The sequence below is a fragment of the Alligator mississippiensis genome, chromosome 2 (genome assembly GCF_030867095.1).
Source record: "Alligator mississippiensis isolate rAllMis1 chromosome 2, rAllMis1, whole genome shotgun sequence".
Lineage (NCBI taxonomy): Eukaryota > Metazoa > Chordata > Crocodylia > Alligatoridae > Alligator > Alligator mississippiensis.
The window spans coordinates 174,846,564-174,872,243 of NC_081825.1; the positions used below are offsets into that span (position 1 = coordinate 174,846,564).

The 25,680-nt window shown below is 44.5% G+C and overlaps 1 protein-coding gene across 1 annotated transcript; it reads left to right on the plus strand.

Annotated features, from left to right (window-relative positions):
• The first annotated feature begins 16,277 nt into the window (after positions 1–16,277).
• LOC102577264 (olfactory receptor 5AR1-like) lies at positions 16,278–17,221 on the plus strand. The gene is given in 2 exon segments (XM_014594488.3): positions 16,278–16,350; positions 16,353–17,221. Coding segments are annotated over 2 exon segments (942 nt in total).
• Positions 17,222–25,680: the final 8,459 nt, after the last annotated feature.

Genomic DNA, 25,680 nt, shown 5'->3' on the forward strand with positions numbered 1-25,680 from the left:
AGCAGAATTTGTTTTAGTTTAGTGTGCAGGAGGGCTGACCTATACGTATTGATCTGAAGTTGATGAAGTTACACCTTCATGAAACAAAAATCAAGCCAATAAACAATGGTCTTGATTCCCAGCTACTCTATATCAGCTCTCATGATTTTAGTGGTGATCCCCAATGTTGAGGAATTGCTTTTATGTTCAAATAAAAATACCCTTGCTAGACTTTTGGATCTACAAGAATGGGTGTCTTGAGTTAAACCTCTATGCTATCTAGCCACTACAAGGTTTTAAAAGAACCATAGTGAGTTAGCATGATTTTTTATTTTTTTTAAAGAAAACAACGCCTGGCTCAGTTTAGCCATCCACTGTGGATTTTTATTTCTAGAGCATGATGGAGTGAATTTATTTTCTGAATCAGGCAAGTGAGGGATGGGTCTTTGAAGGAAGTTACCTGGTGGAAATAATGGAAGAACAACACAGGACATTAACTTTTAACTAACTGCCAGGGAAAGGAGGACATGCTGATCCAGTGTAACTGCAATATGATACCATGGAGAGAAATGTCAGGTCATCAATCTGGAAAGGAACACTAAGGCTATCAGTCCTATCCCCAGAGATCATAGGCAGTTGTGTAACAAATGATTGTCCCAAAAGGGTCCATGTAGGCTTTTTATTACTATCTGTCCTAAGGACCCTAACACGTGCTACTCCACTTGACTTGTTTTAAAAGGCTGCTGTATCTTTCCAAGGTGGATAGACTCCATTTTTCATTTAAACTCCTTTGGACAAAAGGAAGAGCTCTGGGGAGAAACTGTCCTCCTGAAGGCAGAGATCTTGAGCCCAGTTCCTTCTCCATCTACCTACTAGAGAGTGCTTCGATCAGTGAGATGACTGCTGCTCTGGATGAGCATCTCCTGACCTAGGGCCCTGCTTCTGATGGGACAAAAACTTCTCTAGTGCTTCTACAGGCAATTAATATTAAATTATAGGTTCAGTATGTTAGTTTTCTATTGTGTTTATCTATATGTAACCTAGTTTTCGATTTCACTTTTAAGCACCTCAGTTGACACATATATTGACAATATTTGGAAATTCTATACTGCCAAAAGCATTATTCTTTGAAACTGGCTCAGAGCAAGTGAAGATATGTGGGTGAGGCCACACTGGAGGGAGGATGGCTCAGTAAAATACATGCTTCCTAGAAAGAAGGGGTCCCTGATTTGCAGCCTGAGCCTCTAGGCTAGGGACAGAAATTGCACATAAACCAGTTTAAGTCTTCAGAAACTGGTTTAAACCTGTAACAGAACAGAAGTTCAGTGTACATAAACCAGTTTGAAAATGGCTGATACTAGTTTAAGATAAACCTGGTTGAATGTAGTACAGAATTAACTGATTTAGGTCAAACCGATTTGTGAAACTTCTGTTCCAGGCCCCTTCCTGGTACAAGTTAAATTAGAGTGCCACAGCATCCTAGCATAGGCTGTGTGTTCACTTCTTCCTGCTGCCCCTGAGGTCCCTGGGATTTGCAGTCCAGACCCACAGCAGCAGGACTCTGCAGGGTTGCTCATCACTTCCTCTTCCTGCTTCCAGGTGCCTCTGGGATTTGTAGTCCATGATCACAGCCTGCAGGACTATGTAGGGTTGTTCACTTCAGTTCAATACATGCTCACTTCAGAGAAAGGACTATTTTTGTTCAAGCCTTTATGAATTCAAAGCCACTACCTTTTTCCCCACCCACCCCCACCTCAGCCTGGCAGGTGCTGTCCCCTTCCGCACCAGGCAGACCCTCCAGCTAGCTCTGTGCTGGGGCTTGGTTACACACCCCTTTATAAAGCAGGGTGGGGCAAATGCCTTGTAGCTGGTAGGCTGGGAGGTGTGCTTTAGCACTCCGTGGCTTTTGGCTTAAGCCACTGAAGGCATGTGCCTGCATTCCCTGAATCAAAAGTAAATGTCTGTTCACCTGCAGATTGGTTCAGTCTTTGCATCTGAGACTAATCTCCAAAGACTGAATTAATTCAGCCTCAGGCTTTTTGACTGTCTGTACTTAGCCCTAATGTCTTTTCTGTACCTTTCATTTAACATTCCAGCAGTGAGACTGGTTCTGATTCATTGTGGAGAGAGGGGGAGGAAGAACAGGAATTAGAGGCAGAACCCAGGGCCCCTCCCTGTCAGGACAAGAGCCAAGAGATAAAAATCCCAACCCCTTTAGGGCCCGCTTTCTGGACAAGTGTCTAGCCACCCAGTTACTGAGCTAAAAGTTAGAAGGGCCCTCCTCCCTGAGACAACTTTTCTTTTTTTCCTGTAACTATAATTTTTGGACTTACCCTTCCTTACACATGAAGTCAGGCAATTCTATTCTGCCCACTTGCTTATGCAGCTATACTAGTGACTGAACAGGCAAGCTTAGGGGGGGCATAGCTATTCAGATGGAAGTAGAGTCCAAACTATGCATAAATGCCAAAAAAAAAAAAAATTGTTTCAGGCTACACAAGTGTCACTTAGGGGCATAAAAGTGAAAAGATGCAAAGAGATGTCTAGGTGGCCATTTGGGCATACTTCTGAACATGCACAAGAGTTCAAAACACACAGTGCTTAATGTATCAAGACATTTTAATAAATTTGTCAATACTTAGTGGGGCAGATGAGGTTTGAGTTTAGTGACTTGGATGCCTAAAACTGTTTGTCACTTAGATGTCTTCGAGGTAAAATATGATAGGTATCCTGATCTCAGAGTAGTGTAGTCTTGGGGTTCATTTAGGATCTAACGCTAAGAAAAGGGCATTTCCAGAGTGACTATAAAGTGTGCAGGTAAAGGACAATCCTATAAAAGTGAAGTAGGTTACATATAGATAAACTAAGTTAGCTTTGTATGTGGTGCCTGGATGCTGCTACTTTGCAGTCAGAATTCCTTCAGGTTTTGTTTTGGTTTTTTGGGGGGTTTTTTTTGGGGGGGGGCGTGTTTTGTCTTACAAAAAAGGTGTTTTTTCTCTTTGTTTGTTTTCACCAGCATATTTTAAACTCCATATAATTAGAGGTTTCACAACTTCCATCGTATTGTTCAAATCTTTGACCATTTAAATATTTGCTAGTTCACATTGCAACTTTTGAGTTCATTGATGTTTAACTACAGAAAAAAAGTATCTTTAGTTTAATATGATAGCTAAAAAAATATCCTAACTCCTTGGAGCTTATTTGTATTCATCCAAGAGTAGGGTGACCATATTCTTTCAATCTCAAAACAGGAAAAGCTCCCTCTCTCCCAGTGTCTGGCATGCTCTGCTGTTTTCGGTATCAGTGGAGTGAATCAGTGCATGGTGTGCAGGGTCTAGACCCTTTCCCTTCCCACCGGAGAGGTTTCTGAAAAGGAGAAAAAAGTTTTAATTTGAAGAAATCAATGGGGCACCCAGGATAGATATTTAAAATGGGACTGACTCAGCAAAAACAGGACATACGATTACCCTATCCGTGGGACATCTGTATACCACATCAGTAGATGAGACTTTACAAATAATTTCTGAGAAATTCCAGGGTGTTGTTTTTTTTTTTTCTTTTTAAAAGAGATATTGGCAAATGTCTACTAAAATGATTTTTTTCTCATAAAACTCTTAAAATCAATGTGGTACTAAATGTACTGAGATGACTGTTATCCGTTTGAGTGTACAAACTTCCACATAATGTGGCACTTGTTTGAAGCAGGGAAGTCTATGTTCATCAAAGCCAAGTATCCTGTATCTCATTTTCTTCTCACCACCTCTCTGAGCCTGCAGTCTGTTCTCCCACCTGACGGTGGTTCTTGGGCTGTTGACTCCAATCTGTTGTTTACAGTTTCATGAACCCCTAGACTCTCCCCCTACACCTGATCCACCATATTTCCAATGTCACTTAGTTTACATTGTCACTCTAAGTCCTAGGGCCCACACCTGGCCCCACAGAACAGCCATGATGTGTGCCACCAGACAGTCTGTAGTGTAATCCTTTCTTCTCTCTTTTTAGGAAGAGGGGAGACAGTGAGTGAACACCTATTCTTGAAAAAACAGCTTTATTATAAACTACTGTAATGACTGGATTTAACATCCCTAATTATAGATTGGCTAGTGGCAGCCCCATAGTTAAAGATCAGCTGACTACACACTGTTAATGTAGACAAAGCAATTCAAAGCGGGTCAGCAATCAGGGCTCATGGAAAGAGGTGATATCTTTTAGTAGACCAACAAGATCCTTGCAAATGTTTTGTTTTATTTTTTTTTAATTGCAAGCTTTCAGGCACAAACACCCTTCATCAGGCATCAGAGAAAAGATTGTAAAAGTTCTTCTATTTCATAGGAATTCACAGAGGATTCAATAGATAGAAAACTCCTCTGGGTAGCAGGTCTTAGTTGGTTAAAAGCCTCAGGTCTTCTTTAAGGCTATGGTGATGTAAATTACCTTGGACAAAGGCAGCAGAAGGATCTCAGGTTACAGGTGGTCAAAGGGGGTTGGCACTCCAGGATTTGGCCGGAGTCACTCAAGTGGCTTTACAGGTTCTGTTGAGGATACTTAAGGTAACAGAATGAGGGAGAATGGGAAATGATCCTCTCCAGTCCTACAGGAGGCACAATATACAACAATCACACAGAAAACATGATCATGGCTTACAGCCAAGCCACTGCCACCCAGCACTGCCAGTGCCCCTCGCCCCCCTCACTCCTGCCAAGGTGGCCATAGCTCTGTGGTGTAACAGCTGCATATAACAGTGTATGGGGAGGGCTGAGATACTTCCCAAGACTGGGTGCAACGTCCACATATAACAGTTTAGCACAGGCCGTACCATACACTGTTATACATGGCCATTACAACCCAGAGCTGGGTGCATCACAGGACCCAAGCCTCTCCAAAAGTGCATGATTCTCCTCTCCCTGCAGTGGCATGTGACCCCCCCCCCCCCCGCAGCTGCTACTGCCACTGTCATTCCCCCTGGCCCCCCAACTTTTTATTCTGTTCATGCCCAATTCTAAAACGATTATATAAAATGCAAGCTTAGTTGTTGATGTATTCACACAATATGAGGACTTGTCTACATTGTGGCAGAGAGAGGCTAATGGTGAATTCCCATATGCTTTTTCAGTATTATGAATGAGTATAAAATAATAAAAGAATGAGTATAAAAGAAGTGTAGCAAATAGGCACCTGTCAGAGACATTGCCATCATTCTTACTGGAGATGGAAATGGCATCAGGCGACTGTCTCAGGTTTGTGTTCTTCTCTTCTGCCTGTTGTACCCAATGGGAGCAGCATATGAATCATAGGATTTGGGAACTAAAAATAGGAGGGAGGGGGAAGTTAAGAGAATAAGAGCATAAAAATTTGCATGAATGATGTGTGCCCCTGGAGGCTGGGTGGGCCACGGTGACAGCCCGCAGGTGGCAGTGGAGGTATGGCAGCGGCGAGCAGTTGGCTGCAGCAATGTCAGCAGTGGGGGTGGGCAGGTGGCAGGCACCAACTGGCTGTCAGCGACCACCTGCAGATGCTGCCAGCAGCACCAGCAGCAGCAGGGGTGGCAGCAGCAGGGGCATCCAGCAGTAATAGACAACAATCCACAAATGTCGCCAGTGGTGTCGGCAGCAAGGGGTGGGGGGCTTTAGAGGTGACCGGCTGCAGGCGCCACCAGCAGTGTTGGCAGCAGCCAATTGCAGGGGTGCACCACCAATCTCAGAGGGTGCACATGCACCTGCGTGCACCCCTACACATCGTGGGTAGAGCCTGACTCCATGCCGTGCCCAACAACTAGGGAGACAACGATCCAATTGCTCATGGATCCTGTTACTCATTAGCCAGAGCAAGCAGGGAGGAAACACCAGCACACTTTGCTTGCAACAGCTTTATTCAGACTGGAGACAGCTTCAGGCAAGCTCCCTCACAGACACCTAGTCTATTGACATGGTGAGCAGCGCTGAACATTAGTTTTTTCATATTTTATACACCTTGGTTCATACATATTAACATTCACTCCACCTATGTCCCTCCTCGGGTTCCACCCATTTCTCCTCCCATCTCAAGCGCCGCCTCTGTTTACTGCTTACTTCATTAGCATGGAATTGCCTATGCATTCTCTTCATTTACATGCCTTTCTGCTAAGAACACATGTTTAAGACTTTGACCTCCATTTCTTTCAGTCACTTGCTGGTTCTTTCTTGTTCTTCGCTGATTTCAGCACCATCTCCAAGGTCTTGCTTCTACTTTATCTCCTGACGATAGTTGGTGGGTTGCATCTTTTTCTTCTTACACAATGGGCACTAACACTATGACTTTGTTTAGAAAATTGCTTGCCTAAGCATTTGCAAGGTTAGTCTTAATATATCATCCTGCCTTTTGACCAGCAGCTCTGCTGAGACACAGAAAAAAGCTTTCATTTAGCTGCACACTCAGTGCTTCCTGTGGTGGGCCAGTAGGGGGTGCTCCTGTGTTGAGCCACCCACCTCACTGTGCCCGACCACTTTCCAGGCTCCGAGTGCCTCCCTGGGGGCGCCTCACATCTGGCCGACCCCCATCCTGGAGCACACCTGCTAGCCTGGGGATTCCACTGCCACCACCCAGGGCTGGGCTTGATTCTGGCTCTGTGCACTTTGGGAAACACAGGCCTAGTAGCCCTCTAGGGTACTTGATTCACTTCAAGAACTTGGGATGCTTCCCTCAGTCAGAAGCACAAGTAGTGGCCTCCTTTAGTCAGCCGAACCAAGGGGACCCCAAGGCATAATCTAGACCCACTCCCAATAATTCTCCCACACTAGGTACAAAGAAGAACTTTATTAGTTACAGAGGGTAGGGGTAGAATAGGGTACAGGGTAGAGCAATATCAAAGAAATCCCATAGAGCAAACTCCCCTGGCTGGGTAGCCTTTTGATCATGCATCTGAGTTACTGCAAGCTATATATCTAGTTAGATCTCAGGTAGCTTACTCATGAATATCATCCAGAGCCAGGTGGAGATTCCCTCTGGAGGCAGGCAGTTCCTTGATCATGAGTTTTGAGAGAGAGAGCAAGTTTCAGATAGTACAGCTCTTCTCTGTCTCTGAGTCACCCTCATGGCTGCAGCCCACTCCTCCTGGGCAGTCCTTCACTTATATAGCCCTTGTGACCTCATTTACCTGGTCCAATGGAGGCCATCACCTGTTGGCTGTTAGCCAACCAATTTGAAATACATCACTAGTTGCCGGGCAGACTCTAGCCCACCAGGGGGAAGCCTCTCACTCAGGTATGTGATACTAGTCACGTAGGAAGAGGGAGCAGTTTCCCCCCTGCCCTCAGGAATGGGGGTACCTCTCCTTTATAGGACGCAGAGTCAGATTAATGTTTACTGGGGCCTTGAGCAAATACAAAAATTGGAGGTCCCCTCCCCCCACAGGACCTGGGCCCCGACACTCAGTCACCTTGTCTGCTGGTCCCAGCCTGAAGTCTCCCCTTCCTCCCCCTGCCCCCTCCACCCCAGACAAGCCTTGTGCCTGTGCCTCCACTCTGCTCCCAGCTGTCTTCTGGCAGAATGCCTGTGGCCAGCCTGCATGTGCATATATGCATTTTGAGCAGGCTGCCTACCTCTCCCTCCCAGGGCCCCCATTTCCTGAAGGGCCCCCGGGTAACTGCCCACCTTTCCTGGGCATTAATCCACCTATGATGGTGGTAGAAGGGGACGGGGAGGTGGAGAAAGGCAGCTGAGAGGCAAGGAAGGCAGGGAGGGTGTATCCCTCACCCCCTCAAACCTTGCTCTGTGACTGAAGGGCTTCATGCTGTGGGATACCTTGCACCTTCATTCGTGGCAATTAAACTCTATTTACATGCAAGTAGAAGTAAATAACGCAAGCCACCCTCCCTCAGGGCACAGCCAAGTGTCTGATCTCACTTACCTATGCATACATGTCCCAGTTGGTTGTGGAACAAGTCGGGGTGTCCTCTTTCAAGTGTCGCAAAAGCTGTCTTATCCTGCGCTTGAATGTTGCAAGGCACCCAACATCAGCAAGCAGCAGGCTGCACTCTTATCAAGCCAATGAATTCATATTCATCCCAGAGGCCAGTGTCCTGCTGGGCTGAGTCCTTTTAAGTGCCTCTGTGTACTGCCATCTCTCATCTGCCTCAAAAATCTCTCATTTGTGGATACAGCGTACATACCCCAATCCCTGGTCCATGAATTTATAGGCCCTCACAGGGCAACCCTGACCCACACCAGCCTTGTTATGGTGTGTAACAGGGTGTTAAGATAGAAACCTTGCTACTTTGGGAATAGTTATGGGACATGTGTAGCCAAAGGGGACAAGGGCAAGGTCATCAGCCAAATAAGCCTAGCTGATGAAGATCGGCACACTAGATGGAAATAAAGAAAATGAAAGTGTCCGCTATGCTTAAAAGGCAAGAAGCAAGGGATACAACCTTGCCATCAGGGCACTTGAAGACAGAGAGGAATAGGATCGCATAATTCTGAGGGACTACAAACCAACAGTGGACCAGTGAGCAGCGGGGTACCTACCCGAGGGGTTGCAGGTTACAAGGACAGCTGAATACAGGTCCAGGGAGCCTGGTGGAACAACGTTGGAAAAGGGAATCAGGGGGAGGTAGCCACAAAAGGCAAGGTGATGACGGAACCACAGCCCAGTTAAAGAGAAAAGGCACCACTCCGCAGGCCAGTGAAGAAACCGCTTCCCAACTAACGAGCATTAAGCACAACCAGTTAAGACTTTGTAACCAGCACTTAATAAATGTAACACTTTGTTAAACTATTATTGTGGTGGTCAATGGTATCTCACCTCATTCAGGGAATGACTCTTATTATTTATCTTGGCAGGAGAGCTCTGAGTAAGGCTGAGGAGACACATTCACCCTCCCACATGGTGTAAAAAAATGCCAGTCTGGCACCACCATGGAAAGCCCACAAAAAGATCAACCCCCCCAAAACACCAAAACATAACTCTTCCCTGTGAAAAAAAAATAGCAGGATAAAAAAAAAATGTTGGGAGCAGCTTTGCAAAGTGGGTGGGTGGGAGATGCAATGCTTGTGTACCGTTGTGTAGCCCTAAAGGTACCCCACACCCAGCTCCCAGAGATAAAAAGCGTACAGAAAGCACCCAGAAAAAGCGAGGGGAAGCCATGGTGCCTGAAGCAAGGGCAAGGCATAATTGTGAAGGGGAGGCAGGCAGCCTCTTGAGGTACTTTGCATGGAAAGATTTTGCCCCCCAAGTCCTCAAACACCCAGAAAAGGTGAGGGCAGAAGTGCTGTGACAGAGGGTCACCCCCTTTGGAAGGACTTTCCTGGGCATTTCTTGTCCTAAAATGCCACCTGCCAGTAAAGTCAGAATGAAAGGGCAGGAGATTAAAATTGTTCTGATGTGCCCCCTAGTGCATTTTACTAGTTATGGCATAATAAGCCATTATGTGGTAAATCACGTCCATGTTACTTATTTATTCATCATAAACTAAGAAAGGAAAATTAAACCAGGAACATTTTTAGATGTCAATTATGTGGACAAGCGCCCACAGGTACTAACTCAATGTGCCATAATTAGCACTACTACATGTGCCAGGACATGATTTTTTTCATGATGCTAATGCACAGTAGTATGGATGTGCCCTGTGCTTAGGTACTTCAGGGATATGCTTAGGCTTAGATATTAGGCCTCTGCGAAGTGGCCAGTATTTGATTCAGATTCAGCTGATTCAGGGGACAGTGATTTAATTCAGTGATCTGAAGCCTATTAAATGCAACCAGCAGTTCTACCAGGCCTCCCTACCCTAGCAGGATGCAGTTTTACATCATCCCCAGGCCCTGGGGCCTCGTCCTTCCTCATAGCCCCAGCCCATACCTTCATGTTCCTTCTGGCATGGGAGCTCATCAGGGATATGTTCTTCCTCTGCTGGCTGGTGAAAAACTTTTGCCTCCAGCTCTGAGAGTGGAGCATTAAATGGTTCTCAAAGAAAATATAAAAAGCAAATAGGTGCACAGTGAGGACAGTGGCACTCACTCCATCTGCACCTGAATCTTGGGGAACCCCAGCAGTGGGAGGTTCACCTTCAGGAACACCAGCTGCTCCACCAAACCAGATCTAAAGGGGGTGTGGTGGGGTGTCACCATCCCCAGCAATGCTGAACGCCCTCTCACTTGGAACACTTGTCAGTGGACAGGACAGGTGTTTCCGGGCAACTGTGGCCAGATCCTGCCACACCTGGCTTTGGGTTGCCCAATAGGCCAAGGGGTCGCAATGCAGTGACTCCATATCCTTGGTGAGATAGGTAACCACTGAGGCCTCCACCCTACCTGACAGATGCTGGGGTCTGGTGCCTCTGGACCTCACCATTGAAGCCCTGCCCTTGGCTTGCATTGGCAGCAGCTCTGGTGGAGGAAACTGGTTGGTGCTGGGAGTGCTGGCTTCCAAGTCCCCCTGCCTCTACCCTTCTTCCTCCCTGACTCTATTCACCAGCACCTCCGTCCATTGATTGAGGGTTTTGCTGCTGCAGATGCTGCCCTTCACCTTCAGGTCACACATTCCCACCAGCATGTGGACCGTACTGGAGTGCAATGGATGCCCTCCTTCATCTGCTTCATCAGTGCCTGCACCTCTGGTGAAAGCAGCTTGCCCCAGCCAGAAACATTGATCCCCTGGAATTTCTCCATTTGATTCTCAAGCATCTTCACTATGGGGATCACCTGGCTAGGGAGGGCATCACAGCGCTGAGGCTTTTGATGGCCTCGTGGAAGGGCTTGAGGACCACCAAGATCTGCGAGATGGCATCCCATTTGGTTTTGTTAAGGGGGCCGCTGATCCCAATTTCCCTGAGCAAAGCTGTCTAATGAATGATCTTCTGCTCTTTCACTTACAACTCTCCCCCTACCCCATCTAGCCCCTCTCCCACCCTTGCCAGAAGACCTGGCACCTGCCTTTCCAGCACGCTTCATAATGTTTACTGTCCTGGAAAATGTGTGTGTGTATAATATATCTGGCATGTGTTTAATATGTGTATGTGTATGTAATATATCTTGTATCTGTTTAACGTGTGTGTGTGTGTGTGTGTGTGTGTGTGTGTAATATATGTGCTTTCTTGCACAATGATGGATGACACACTGTCAGGGAAAACACAGCTTTTTTTTTTTTTAAGTGTGTGTGTGGGGGAAATAACAAAACAAATAAGAGGATTTTGGGGGAAGAATAAGTTGAAAGGAATGGATTGGATAGGGATAAGTAGAAAGATTCTAGTCAAGGGTAATTAGTAAGGTGTATCCAATCCTTTCCAAGAAGAGAGACTAGCAGGAGACTGACTAGGAAGCCAGTACCTTTGACACGCTGTTGCTTGCAGACAGACAGCTCACAAAAGGGAGAGAAAGGCTTCACACAGAGACTTATATGATGTTTCTACGTCCCTCCCCCTGAGCACTGTGATTGGAAGAGAACTCAGGCAAAGATCACAGTCACTGGCCAGCTACAGATGTCATTATCAGAACAGTCTTCTCCCCCTCCCTCTCCTCCCCCATCCCTCTTCTCAGTTTGTTTCCCCGCAAAACCACCTTCTGAATCGTCAAATCTTTTAAAATTTTTTTCCAAATTGATTTGGATGCTTCAAATCGATTCAGAGCTTGTAATGGGTCTCCCAATTCAATTCAGATTTGATGATTCAGCAGCTGAATCAGCCCGAATATTCTCCGAATCGAGTCGGAGACGGAAGCTTTGCACAGCCCTATTTGATATTTCACCTGACAAGGCACCAATCATGAGCATAAAACATTGACAAAACTGTGAGGCAGAAAGTAAGAGACTGATAAATGGTTCCAAGGCAACTAGAAACTTTACTTGAGTACAAAAATATACAAAGAAAAGATAGCCTCAATATGGCATTTAACCACAGATTCTTGGAGAACCCGGCTTCAGTACACATGCTGCTCCCATTGCTGTTCCTTCACCAGAAAGGTGAAGGAACAGCAATGGGAGGTTCCTTCACAGGAACAGGTGGTTCCTTCACCACCTCTAATTTCAATACCCATCACCCTTTTACCTGTCCTCTCCTCTCTTTTTCATCAAGATTAGGACTGAGACACTATTTCATTTCACAGAGACCAACAAATGGCCATTGTCAAATAAAGGGAAATCCATCTGAGTTAGAAAGTCTTGTCAATAATAGAAAACCTGAGTTGTGATTTTTGAACTTTAGTTTTCAGTTGCCCAACCTGCCTTAAAGGCCCTAAATAAGAGTACATGAAAGCTTCAAACATCCCAAATCCATGGTCTCTAAATCTCTTGAAATAACAGTTCTGAGACTGCATAATTATAATTGCAATTACCATCCAACCCCAGAGATGCTCTGTAGGTACTTAATTCTGAGGAGGATTGGATGCCTTGGGGATAAGGCACATCTCCTTGATTCAGTCCCAAAGATCTGCTCTTTAATAAAAATAAATACTTCCACATGAGCCAGGATATGTTAGTTTTTGTTGGAGTCCTGGTTTTGATAAACTGGCTTTTCATAGAGCATAATTTAGATTTATATCCAGGTAACTAACTAATAATCATTCCATGTGTTCTGTCAGGAGCAAAATAAAGGAAAGTCTGCATTATTTGTGTTGAGCCATGAAAAGACCCATTCATTTATTTTTACATTTCAAGAGAAGCTGATCTCTTATACTGTCCAGACTGGAAACTGTAGCATGACAAATTGTATGTACTGCTAATGTTCAAATTAATCTCTAATATTAGTCTTTTGTGGTCTGTGAATTAAGCCGTGAAGACATACAGTTGCTTAATTACAGTTACTGAATATTAAACTAAGGGTAAAGATTAATATTTCCCCTCAGATTTTCTCTGAGGAACTTCAGAAAAAAAACTAAGGAAGTGAGGTGAACAGAATAGCACATAAGGTAAGGTGATATCAGAAGAGTGTGTGGGCCGCGCCCCGATCCCACCTTTGTCGCCATGTGCGGCGGTGATTCCGATCTCATTCCCGTCGCCATGTGCGAGCTGGGGGCGAGCCGGGCCCGTCTTCGTTGCACACGGGCTGTGGCCGGCAGCCCAGGCACGCGGGGCTGGAGAGAACTGTGGAGCGGTTCGGCACGCGTGAGTTAGAATTAGTTACGGAGGCGTAGTGGTTGATTGAAAAGATTGTTTACTTACACCAAAAGATGGTCACGGTGCAGGCAGAAAACTTGCTTGAGTTACAGTTGCAGATAGAAAAGAAGAGAGACTGACTAGAGTTCCTCCCCGTGAACACTCTTTTAGCCCATCCGGTTGGAGGCTCTAGACCGCGAGCCCGTCGGACCAACCGGAGAAAGTACGTACGGTAAAGAGCTCTGAATACATTCACTCACACAAAGTTTGCTAGGCTCCGTGGATCCGGCTTTAGTATACAGGACGGGATACGTCCAGGAATTTATCAGCGATGGGGAGAGGCTAGAGGCTGATCAGACCTCTGTTGCCTGCTTGAAATGTGTTGGGTCCGTGAGGATCCACAGCGCTTAGAGATCTTCACACAGCGTGAAGTCTCCTCCTCCTGGTGTTCGTGGAGTCCTCCAACTTGGGCGGAAACCACTCAAGCCTTTTGTACGGCTAGCAAGCCAATAGCTAGCCGCCATGTGTGCATAATTTAGCACAAGCCAATAATGGGGCTCGAATTATAATGCGAATGGCGGGAACTCTTTGCAACGAGCACCTCTCCTCTGCAGCAGAGAAATGCACCCTGCAAAGAAAGCTACAAAACGGCGGGAACTTCTTTTGCATCCGGGGTTCTCCTTTGCAGCGGAAAACTCCACCGTGCAATGAAGCTGCAATTTGGCGGGAAATAATTCAGTGGTGCCAAAGCACACACAAAACAAAAATCACAACTTTGGGTTGTAACAAAGAGGATGTAACAGACTTCAGAAGATAATTTGAAAATTTCATACAAATTGGAAGATTCTACATTGGCTGTAATGATTCTGGAGAAGGCAAGGATATCACTGTGCAAAAAGTTCTATTCAAGTTGCAACAATGGTAAAAAAGGAGTAATGAACTGAATTAAAAATAATAGTAGAAATAGATTCATACCATCTTTTTAAATGTTTCTGTGACTTTGATGCAAACCTTTTTGTAGCTATGGGACTTCCAAGGAGTTTTAGATACCTAAATGTGGGCACAGCTACATGTACATATTCATGTGAAGAAATAAACTCTGTAGCTTATTGCGTCAGAATTTCTTGCTCCTGGGTGTGTTGTTTTCACATACACCCAGGGCCACAACACATTGAGCTGGGCTGAAGCAGCTGCAGCTGGCAGGGAGCCTAAGGGGCTATCCACATCAGGATACTGCTTGTTATTACAAGCACAGATCTGCTGCAGAGTTAGCTAGTCTACTCCAGCCTAATAGGGGTCCATGTATAGACACATGACATTTACTGTGTAACTAATTAGTCTGTTGCACAGTAAAAATCTCCTGTAGATATGCCCTATGATTCTTAGATACCAGGAACACTTCCTTCCTTCCTAATACTTGTAAGAATAATTAGGAAGTGGAATGGATTGCTCAGGAAGGTTGTCAGACTCTTTCATTAGATGTTTTCAAGAGGAGTTTAGATATACTGGAGTACAATGCCTGGAGCTCAGGGTAGGTAGAGATAAGAGATGATTATGGTCAGCAGCAGGAAAATGGAGCAAAACTCTGCAACTGCTTTGGTTATGAAAGTATTTTAAAGGGGCTGGGTTATGTCTATGAAGGGGATAGGAACTAGAGGAGAGAAAAGAGAGTTCCAGTGTGTGATGCATGGAGTTGTGTTTGCAGTCCCCAGATTTCAGTACCAAATGGAATGTTTCTGGTTATTCCATGATTCTGGACACTGCTGTTTGGCATGTGGGGCCAGGAAGAAATGCTTTCCCCTCCTGATTGCTACTGATTTCTATCTTCTCTCTGTAGTGTAGAGGCCATGGTTTTTTTTCCTTGGATCTTTTAAAGGTATTTTAACAAGTTACTCCTTGCCCTTGCAATGGCAGTACATTGATATTGGTTTCAATCCCCTGCTTCACCTGTGGCAAGTTAGAGATTTTTAATGTTTTGGGCATTATGCCTGGTAGGTGTGTGTGACAGTTTGCCTCTGAAGTTTTTAACAGGATAGACAAACACTTTTCTAGGATGGTTTATAAAGGGGTGATCCAGCTTTGAGCAGGGGATTGGACAAGATCAACTCCTGAGTCCTTTCCATCTCTACTTTTTTATGATTAAATGCTTATTCCATGCTGTTCAAATACTGAACATCCATCAATACATCTACTTCTTTGACTTACCAGTCATGCCTTAAGCCAGAATCACATAAAAGCAGCAGAATGACCTATCCACCTTTTGTGTTAAGATTTTTTTTTTCAGAGATTCAAGAAGGGTGGAATAGAATTGCACTTGGGTGGCTAAGTCCACTTAAGCATCTAATACCTGGAATAAAATTTGGCCCTTGGAATACTGTGCTCAGATGCAAATATTCTTTCTCAAAATACATTGATCAGTGCCAAAAAAAAATCATAGAAAGTCAAGTTGTTTAAACAATCAGTGAGGACGAAAATAAGGAATTAAAAGTTTTCAGTTGCATACAAATAGGAAAACACCCCACACCATTAATATTTTCCTATAGAGTGTCAGAATTCATTGAAAAGTTATTACTATAATTCAGTTAGGGCCTCTTTTCAATTGGTCCTCTTTATACTGTGGCACTCGAAGTCAAAGTCCTGTCCCAGTTCCAGATAGCTTATTGGGCTACCGGTATTATACAGCTATCTGTAACTATTGGCACAAAAGGGAATGATGTGCCTAGCATCTCATGTAACCACATTTAATTCCCCAATATAATGATCAGGCACTGATTTACAGCTAAGTTGATTAGGGGCAAAGTTGGGAAGGTGGGTTTTAGGAACAAATTCAAGAATCCAGGGCAGTATTACATGATAAGAGGCAATGGATAGAAAGAGATATAAGGATACAGGAGCCCTAGTGAAGTAGGCAGCAGTAACTGAGAGAGGCAGGAAAGACTGTCACTAAGCAAAAAACCTAGGTACCTCAGAGGGCTAGAGATAAGAGTAGAAAAGGCAATGGGTATGTGATGCTTACAAATCAGTACCACTTTATCTTGGGATTAGAGAGCAAAACTCAGGGGAAACCAGAAAGTGGGAAAGAGGGAGAACAATTGCAAAGGGTATTTAATTGCCCCCCAAACCATATATTCCAAATGAATTTATTATTTTCCCTTCTGTTTAATTCAATGATTGATTGATTGATTGATTGATTGATTTTTTTGCATCTAGGTCAGCATAGTATACTTTTGATAAAGAGATGGACAAGAGGAATGACACCCTGGTGACTGAATTCATCCTCTCAGGCCTGACTCATGGACCACAAATGAAGGCTCTGTAATGTTCTTACTGATGTACCTTGTCATCCTGATAGGGAACCTTGGAATGATTGTGCTAATCAGGTCTGCCTCCCAACTTTGTACCCCTATGTACTTCTTCCTCAGCCATATGTCCTTCTTAGATCTTGTCTATTCCTCAGCTGTTGCCCCTAAAATGCTGGTGAACTTGTTAACTCAGAAGAACAATATCTCTTACATGGGATATGCCGCCCAGATGTTTTTCTTTGTTTTCTCTGCCAGTACAGAATGTCTCTTGCTGGCTGTGATGGCATATGACCGTTATGTGGCCATCTGTAGCCCATTGCTTTATATGGCCCTCATGTCACCAAGAGTCTGCTGCCAGCTAATGGCAAGCTCATATCTCTTTGGTTTTGTGAATGCAATGACCCAGACATTTTCCACCTTTAGGCTGTCTTTCTGCAGTTCCAACATCATCAATCATTTCTTCTGTGACATTCCTCCACTTTTGGCACTATCATGCTCTGACATTCACATCAACAAAATAGTGCTCTCTATATTTGCTATGATCCTGGGCCTATTCACTTCAGCAGAAATACTCCTTTCCTATGTTTTCATTGTCTCCACAATCCTACAGATCCACTCTTCAGAGGGAAAACGAAAAACATTTTCAACCTGTGCCTCCCACCTCATGGCTGTCAGCATATTTTTTGGAACCACAGTATTTATGTATCTGCGGCCCAGTTCCAGCTACTTCTCAGACCAGGACAAGTGGGCGTCCATGTTCTACACAGTGGTCATACCTATGATGAACCCTCTAATCTACAGTCTGAGAAACAAGGAAGTGAAGGAAGCCCTGAGAAAGTTTCAACAGTGGAAAATACTTGGGAATTTTCAGGTGAACTAAGATACTTTGTTAGAAGAACCTGCTGTCTAGTTAACTAATCAGGATCGTTAAAAATAAGTAAATCCACATGAGGAAAATATATGCTATTATCTAAAATTTTAGAATAGAAATTTACCTTTCTAGATAAAAAAATGCTATTCTTGGTGGTCAAAGAGGTAAAAGCAAACATCAACAAAAAAACTTCCTTGATGTTCATATAATGTCACCCAACCTCATCCATGAAATATTGTAAAAGGAAAGGAAGAAAAAAAAGGGGATAAATGAGTCAGCTCATATGACCTAGATATAGATTTTCTAGTGAAATTATAAATTTGTATGATAGAAGTAACTAGTGCTGACATAATGTAGCTCAGAATCCATAATCCAAACCAGCCCACTTTTCTCACCATTAGCTAAATGAAGGAGTAAGTTATGGCCAACAAGTCCTATTCGGGGCCAGTTCCTTAAGCTTATTCATGTTAATGTTCAATAAAGTTGCTGTTTCAGTCATGTATATGCTGTGAAAACTCTCCTTCTCTTGGACTTTTGCCTCAGGGTTGCCAAAAGAGGGTTTCTTTAGAAAGCATGTTGTCCAACATTCTCAAATCACGGTCAAGGTAAGTCTACCTTCTCATGTGTCCTATTTGTGTAGCTGTAAACAGTTGTCCCTTCTTGAGACCTCATGTTTCCTTATCTGTCTGAAGACTGTACTCAGAATATTTGTTGCAGCCATCAATACTAAAAGCTTTTTAATTAACATCAAATGGACTTGTTCTTCTATGCATTGTTCTATGCATTGTTGCAGCCATCAATACTAAAAGCTTTTTAATTAACATGAAATGGACTTGTTCTTCTATGCATTGTTCTCTATGCATCTCACCAGAGTAAGTGTAGGCCTGCAACATTCAACTAAATCTTATACCTTGTGTTACAGCATTTTCATTCCCATTTTGGAAGTCTAGCACAACCAGAACCAGCAGTATATTGGAGAAGATAACCTCCTAAAATATATAGCCTCATTTCTCCATGTTTCTAAGTATGTGTGTGTGTGTGTGTGTATATATATATATATATATATTTGCTATTTTTGTGTAACTCCAGGAGTTGAGACCTGATGCTGGCTACTATTACAGATATGAAGCCTGATTTTCATTTACACAAAAATTATCTACACCATTTACTGGCCTTAGCATAAATGAGATTGAGGCCTTTTGTCCTTGCTCATTAACTCATTATCCTAGCTAGCTACTGTGTTATGCAATCAATCATGATTCACTCAGGGACCAGCTCAGTACATGGTAGTTAATGAGCAAGGATTAACACCTACAAAACCACAAACTAAGGGGTGGAAAGAATCAATACAGAGCCGGGAACTACTTCTGTCCCAAGACAGAGACATTCAGTTGCACAAGCACCCATGTCACGAGTGTTTCTGTCAGCAGCTAGGGGTGCAGGGCCCCAGAACACCCCTGCACCTACCTCTTTAACATCTGGCAGGCTTTGTGGATGCAGCAGGGCCTAGCATCCAGTCCTGCAGTACTTCTCCTGCCCCCCCCATGCCCCAAGACAGACAGTTGCACAAGCACCCATGACATGAGTTTTGACTGTCAGCAGCTAGAGGTACAGGGCCCCAGAACCCAGAAGCCCCTGCACCTATCTCCTTGAAATCTGGCAGGCTTTGTGGCTGCAAATGTCATCCAAATCAGGCCAGAAATTACCAAGTTATAAGCTGTTTTGTCCTTTCCCATTATAGCCTGTGGGTGAAATTTTGAAACAGCGTTGAAACGTCAAAACATTTGACTTGCCTCATTTTGTTTCGAGGCTGTTTCGACTATATCTGTTCCATTTTATTTTGCTGTTTTGGCCTTGAAAAGGGTCAAAACAGCATTGAAACAAAACTGGTGGTGAAATTTCACACAGCCCTAGTTCTTGCACCACCTCTGGAGGTAGTCTGTTCCAGGCCTTGGGGGCTCGGACAGTAAAGAAGTTTTTTCCTATGTCCAGCCTGAAATGGTCTTGGAGAAGTTTGTGACCATTTGACCTTGTCATCCTTTGGGGCACTCTGGTGAACAGGCATTCCCTCAGATTCTGATATACACTCCTTATCTACTCATAGGCAGCCACCACGTCCCCCCTGAACCTGTGCTTTTCCAGGCTGAAGAGTCCTTTGGCTCTCAGCCTCTCATTATAAGGCCTGTTCTCCTTCCCGCTGACCATCTACGTGGCTCTCCTCTGGACTCTCTCAAGCTTCTCCACATCCTTTTTAAATTGTGGAGCCCAGAATTGGATGCAGTACTCCAGTTACAGCCTCACCAAGGCCTAGTATAGCAGGAGGATGACATCCTGGAATTTGCTTCAAACGTATCTATGGATGCAAGCCAGGGTTTAGCTTGCTTTACCAGCTGCAACATTGCACTGGGGGCTCATATTCATCTTCTGATCAATCATGACTCCCAAGTCCATTTCAGCTGTGGTGCTAGCAAGCGTAGCACTGCCAAGCCCATAAGCATGCTGAGGTTTGTTTGTTTTTTTTCCCCAAGGTGGAGTACCTTGCATTTTTCAGTGTTGAACACCATCAGATTTTCTTCCACCCATTTTCTGAGCCTGTCTAGGTCTGGATCACCATCCTATCCTCAATTTTGGATGCTTTGCCCCAAAGTTTGGTGACATCAGTGAACTGGGCCAGTCTGCTTCTGATACCAATGTCTACATCATTAATAAAGATGTTAAAGAATATAAGCACAAGTACAAAGCCTTGGGGGATCCCACTCGTCATGGCACACCACAATGATTTACTTCCATCTATTACCACTCTCTGGGTCCAACCTCAGAGCCAATTCCCCAACCATTGGACTGTGATGTAGCCAAGGCCACAGTTGGCCAATTTTTCCATGAGGAAATCATGGGACACCACATTGAAGGGTTTTTAAAAATCAAGATATATGAAGTCAATTTCTTCTCCCTTGTCCAGGTGATATGTCATCTAGTCAGAGAAGGAAATAAGATTGGTCAGGCAAGACCTACCTCCAACAAACCCATGCTGGCTATCCTTCAGGATGTTGCTATCAGCCAGTTTGCCAAGAATGGTCTCTTTGATATTTTTTTCAAAGATCTTCCCCAGGATAGAGGTCAGGCTGATAGACCTGTAGTTCCCCGGATCTACTTTCTTTCCTTTCTTGAAGATAGGCACCACATTGGCCTTCTTCCAATCTTCTGGCACTTCACCAGAGCACCAGGAGTTCTCGAAGATCCATGCCAGTGGCTGAGCTATGATGCCTGCCAGCTCCTTAAGTACCCTGGGGTGTAAACTGTCTGGGCCAGCTGACTTGAAGGTGTCCAGCCTCTCAAGGTGTTCCTTCACATGGTCTACATTGATGAAGGGTAACAACTATCCCTCACCCTGGCTGTCCCATACCAGATTGAGCAGGGCTGTCCCTTGGGGCTGGTGAAAAACCAACGTAAAATACCCATTAAGCAGGTTGGCTTTTTCCTGGGCATCAGTTGTCAGTTGTCCCATCTGGTTTAGCAGGGGTCCAATGGTACCCTTGCTTTTCCTCTGGCTCCCCACATATCTAAAAAAAGACTTTTTATTGTCTTTGTTATGTGGAGGCAGTTGGAGTTCAATTTCAGCCTTGGCTTTCCTGGTTCGCTCCCTACAGGTCCGGATCAGTGCAGAATACTCCTCCTTTGAGGTGGATCCAGTCTTTCATCCTTTATAGGTCTTTCTTTTTAGATGCAGGAGGTTCACAAGTTCCCTGCAGAGCCAAGGGGGCTGCTGTGCCCTTTTGCTGCCTTTCCTCCGAGATGGGATAGACATTGCTTGTGCTTTCAGGATTGCTCCCTTGAGGAGCAACCACTCATCCTGAATTCCCCTCCCTTTTGGATCATGGTCCCTTAGGGCCTTGCCAACAAGCCTCCTGAGCTTGTCGAATCAGCTTTTCTGAAGTTGAGGATTTCTGCATTGCTGACTGACTTGCCAGCTTTATGGTGGATGGTGAATGTGATCGGCTCATGGTCATTGTCTCCCAGCTTCCCTTCAATTATTAGGTTGCTGACTGGATTATTCCCCATTGCCAATACCAGGTTGAGTAGTGCTTTGCCTCTTGTCGGTCCATAGATATCTTGAGTCAGACAGAGCTCATCCATGCACATGAGGAAGCTTTGTGACCATTTGCATTTGGCTGAGTGCTCTTCTCAAAAGATGTCTGGGTAGTTGAAGTTTCCCATGACAACCATGCACTGGGAATGTGCAGCCTCAGCCAATTCCTTGGTGAATTCCTCTTTATCTTGATTAGAAGCCTGTAGTAGACTCCTACCATTGTGTCCCCTGTGCTGTGTTCACCATGGATTTTAACCCAGAGAGCCTCCAGTCATCTACCCTGGATGCCAATGTCAGCTTCTAGGAACATGTAGCTTTCCTTGACATAGAGAGCTACTCCCCTGCCCCTTTTGTCTACATGACCTCTCCTGTACAAGGTATAGCCATCTATACCTGTGGCCCAGTCATAGGTGGAGTCCTACCAGGTCTCCATTATCCCTATGAGATTGTAGTAACCCAATATGAAGAACCATAGGCTAGCTACAGGCTTTCAAGAAAGTAGAGGTGGAAATGCTCTAATTTTTTAGCTTTACTCTAAGTGGTCAAGGTTAAGTTGGGAGCAAACAGAACAAATGTTAGCCCTTTGGGAGAGTGGGAAGAAAGCCTGCTTGCACGACCCAATTCCAGCAGATAGGAGGAACTCTCACATGCCTCCCAGCATATCCTGTGGGCTTCTCAGGCTGCCAAAGAATCTTGAGTGGTGCCAAATGTCTGAACCACCCATGATTGACTGGCAGGGACATCATGGCCATTCATCTGGACCTGATGTGGCAGTGGCTCCTCATGGTCATGAGCCCTCAGTTGGCTGTCCTATGCATGCCCACCCAAGTCTGGGCTCTATGTGTATGTGTGTCTGCATGCTCCAGATGGCCAGGTTCTGTGTGTGTATCCTGGATGCCTGGATTCTGTGTGTGTGTGTGTGTGTGTGTGTGCGTGCGTGTGTGTGTGTGCACATGTATATATGTGCCCTGGGTGCCTGGATTCTGTGCATGTGTATACATTTGTATATGTCCCAGATTCCTGATGTTGTGAGTTTAGGGCTCTTGCTAAGTGCAAATAGTCAGTAAATGCAGTTCATACAGAAGTGACTCAATCTTTCTTACCAGGACCCAAGAAGGTGTGATGACTTTGTGCTTCTTCCTCAGTGCCACAGTGCCACTGCCTCCAGCTTTTAAGCCCTGGATCTTTTGTCAGCCACCAGCCAAGCACTCTCTTTCCCTCTGTTTGTTTGTCTGTCTGTTACAGCCACCAGCCAAGCACCCTTTTTGTCCCTCCCTTCTGCCCTTATCCCTCTGTCTATCTGTCTCTGTCTGACTCTGTTCTCCATCTCTCTGGCTTTCCCTTTGGCTCCTTCCTCTGGGAGCCTTTTAGCTTCCTATGGCCAGTCAATTATCTGTATCAGCTGACCCAGTCCTTCAGGCAGACCTGTAATCAGGTTTCACTGCCTGTGGGTTCCTACAGCCGGGAGTGTGGAAGCTGCTGTAATCTTCTTCCAGCCATCCTGCTACACCTGTTTTGTGTGTGTGTGTGTGGTGTGTCCCAGATGCTGGAATTGGTGGTGGTGTGTGTGTGTGTGTGTGGGTGTACGTGCATGCCCCAGACAGCTGGTTTCTGTGTCTGGGTTCTCTGTGTATGTATGTGAGAGTGTGTGCACACCTTGGATGCCTGGGTTCCTTGTTTTTGTGTGTGGCCTGTGCCAGTGAGTGGATGGACTACCCTACCTCAACCTGAGTGCTCCTGCACACCTGTGGAACTGGCTTGGGACTTCTCTGGGGCCCTGAACTTAAGCCAGAGATCATCAGTGGCTGGAGGTAGTGAGCTGGCCCAGGAAGGTGGGCAGAGTTAATGTCAGCCCTAGCAGCAGGTCTCAGACAGCCTGGTCCCCCTCCCCACATCAGTCTTCCATGTGGATAATCATTAAGCTAAGAGCATGCTAAATATCAAAGTGGGCAATTATATCCTTCCCCACAAGCATACCCCAGCTTACCAAGGAGTCACATTAGACCATTTCCTCACCTATAAACATCACACTCAGAAGGTCACAAGTAACAATGTTTAGGTAGCACAAGATGGTGTGCTGAATTAAAAGTGCTCAGAACCCACTGCAATTGCAACAGTATATGATTACTATATTCCTGTATGTTCCAGAAGTTGTCACACTAGAAAGCTTGAGACTTTATTTAACAGTGCACAAAGACTCATAACAGGCTGCAGAACTTACACTTGCACAGATATATTCCCTGCACTGTAGGGCATTAGAACAAGGGCATAAGAAGACAGACCATAACCACTCCCCTGGTGCCAGGGTTCTCAACCTGTGAGAGCCCAGCAGACCGGGAACTGTGGCCTTGCAAGTTGCCCTAAATTTAGATAAGGGGTAGAGTAAATGGAAATTAAATTATCCATAAGAGTAATCGAGTTTGAAATCTATTCCTATCAGCACCAAACGACTTCCCCACTGGGCACTACCTTGACCGAGAAGTGTGGGTCAAGCTGAACAGACTGTTTGATGCTTCAAAACAACAGCTTGAATAGTCTCCTGTGACAATGTGGTGTCCAGCAATCTGCATAACACTTAATTGAAAGCTGACATCTTTACAAATGCCCAGACAGAGTAGAAAGAATCTGCACACTGAGTGATAATACCAGACTGTGGCTCTTAGCTGGCCGGAGGGAACAAGGTGGGTAGGTGGGGGATTGGAAACAGGGGCTTTTCTGACTCTAGTCAGTGACAATCAAAGATAGACAGCTCTGGCTGAGGCTAAAGGGCCATCCTGGAAGGGGGCTGAGCAGGTTGCCACAAAGCCCCATGGGTTATAAGCAGCATGTGACCTACCATGAGTAGTGATGGGATCTGGTACAGATGTTCATTACTATGCTTTATCCTATAGCACAAGTTTGTATCCATATCCATCCAGGGTTATCTCTGCCCTGACTGTCAGTTCATTTACAGCTGGAAAGCCCTTTCTGCATATCTACTGCATAATAAGTATAACTTCTGTACCTGGCCATAAATGCAAATTAGTGACATGAATAGGATTTAGATAAGCTTTAAAAATAATTCTGCATATAGCCAGTGCACCACTAGAGAGCACAGAATCCCTTACCAATTTTTAGTTGATTTAACAATCTTTCTTAACACTGTAAAATGAATCTCCACTCAAAAGTTGTATCCTACAAGTTGCACCATACTAATGTGAGGAGCTGTTTGTGTAGTCTAATGGGAGAATTTCAATTTACTGTGACACTTCTATGTCTGTCCTGTGCCCAGAAAAGCATAATAATACGTGCATTTGAAACAACAGCAACAACAACAAAAAAGAAAAAGAAAAAAAAAAGAAAATTAATAAGAATGACAAACAACACTGACACCTCTGTAATTACTGTCATTGATACCCCAGAGATAATATATTATCATATCCCTCCAGGTTTATGTTCCAGTAGTCCTAAAATTGAACATATTCATAACTTCCTTCCCACATAAGTACAACCTCTGAAGTCAGGAAAGGAATGTTATTCTAGGACACGGGTACATTGGAAGAAGACCAAGGTTTGTGCAGAATGCTAAAGTGATGTTGTCTTCTAGGTGCTCTGTTCTTGGAAAGGACTGCCAGGGTGATGTATTTACTAACTGTTTGGGTAGTAGGGATCTTGTCTCATGTTACATTTAACACATGTTAAATGCACTTAAAAGGCTAGCATGTGAGTGTTTAAGCAGTAAAATATATATTTAAGTGTCATCATAGTGTAGCTAAATTAGGACTTTTCTGGTGAGAAGTATTTCCAGGTCTTATTACATAACACAGGTTAAGTTAATGCCTGACTGTTCTACCAAGGTATTACTATCAGGAGGCTCTAATGGAGCTGTTTGCCAATCCCAGTTCCCACAGCACACAGTTGTCAACCTGTTCCAGTGTGCTGTGGCAGCTGGGACCAACAAGCTAGGGTGGGGTATTTGACCAGTCACATAAAGTTCAGTCAATTGATCAGTCAAATATCAGTCAAAAGTTGTCAAAAATTGCCAATAGTTCCAAATAATACACAGACAAAGCACAATTTTTCCGTTAAGAAATGGGTCCAAAAACAATTTAAAAATCATATTTATGTCAGAAAACGACAAAAAATATAGTTTTTTTTTGTAAAATAGCTATAATCTTTGGTAAAAAAAGTATGCAGTCAATTGACCGGTCAATTGATAATATTTGATTGGTCAGTTGACCAGCTTGCCAACCCTACAGTAAACAGCTGTTTGCTGCTCCTAGCTCCCACAACACACGACAAAGCAATGTGTGTCAATGGCTCTGACTTCAATGGCTCTGGTGCTTAGGACATGTTTTAGTTAGATTGATTGCAGCAAGCATTACTATGCAACTGCTCAGAA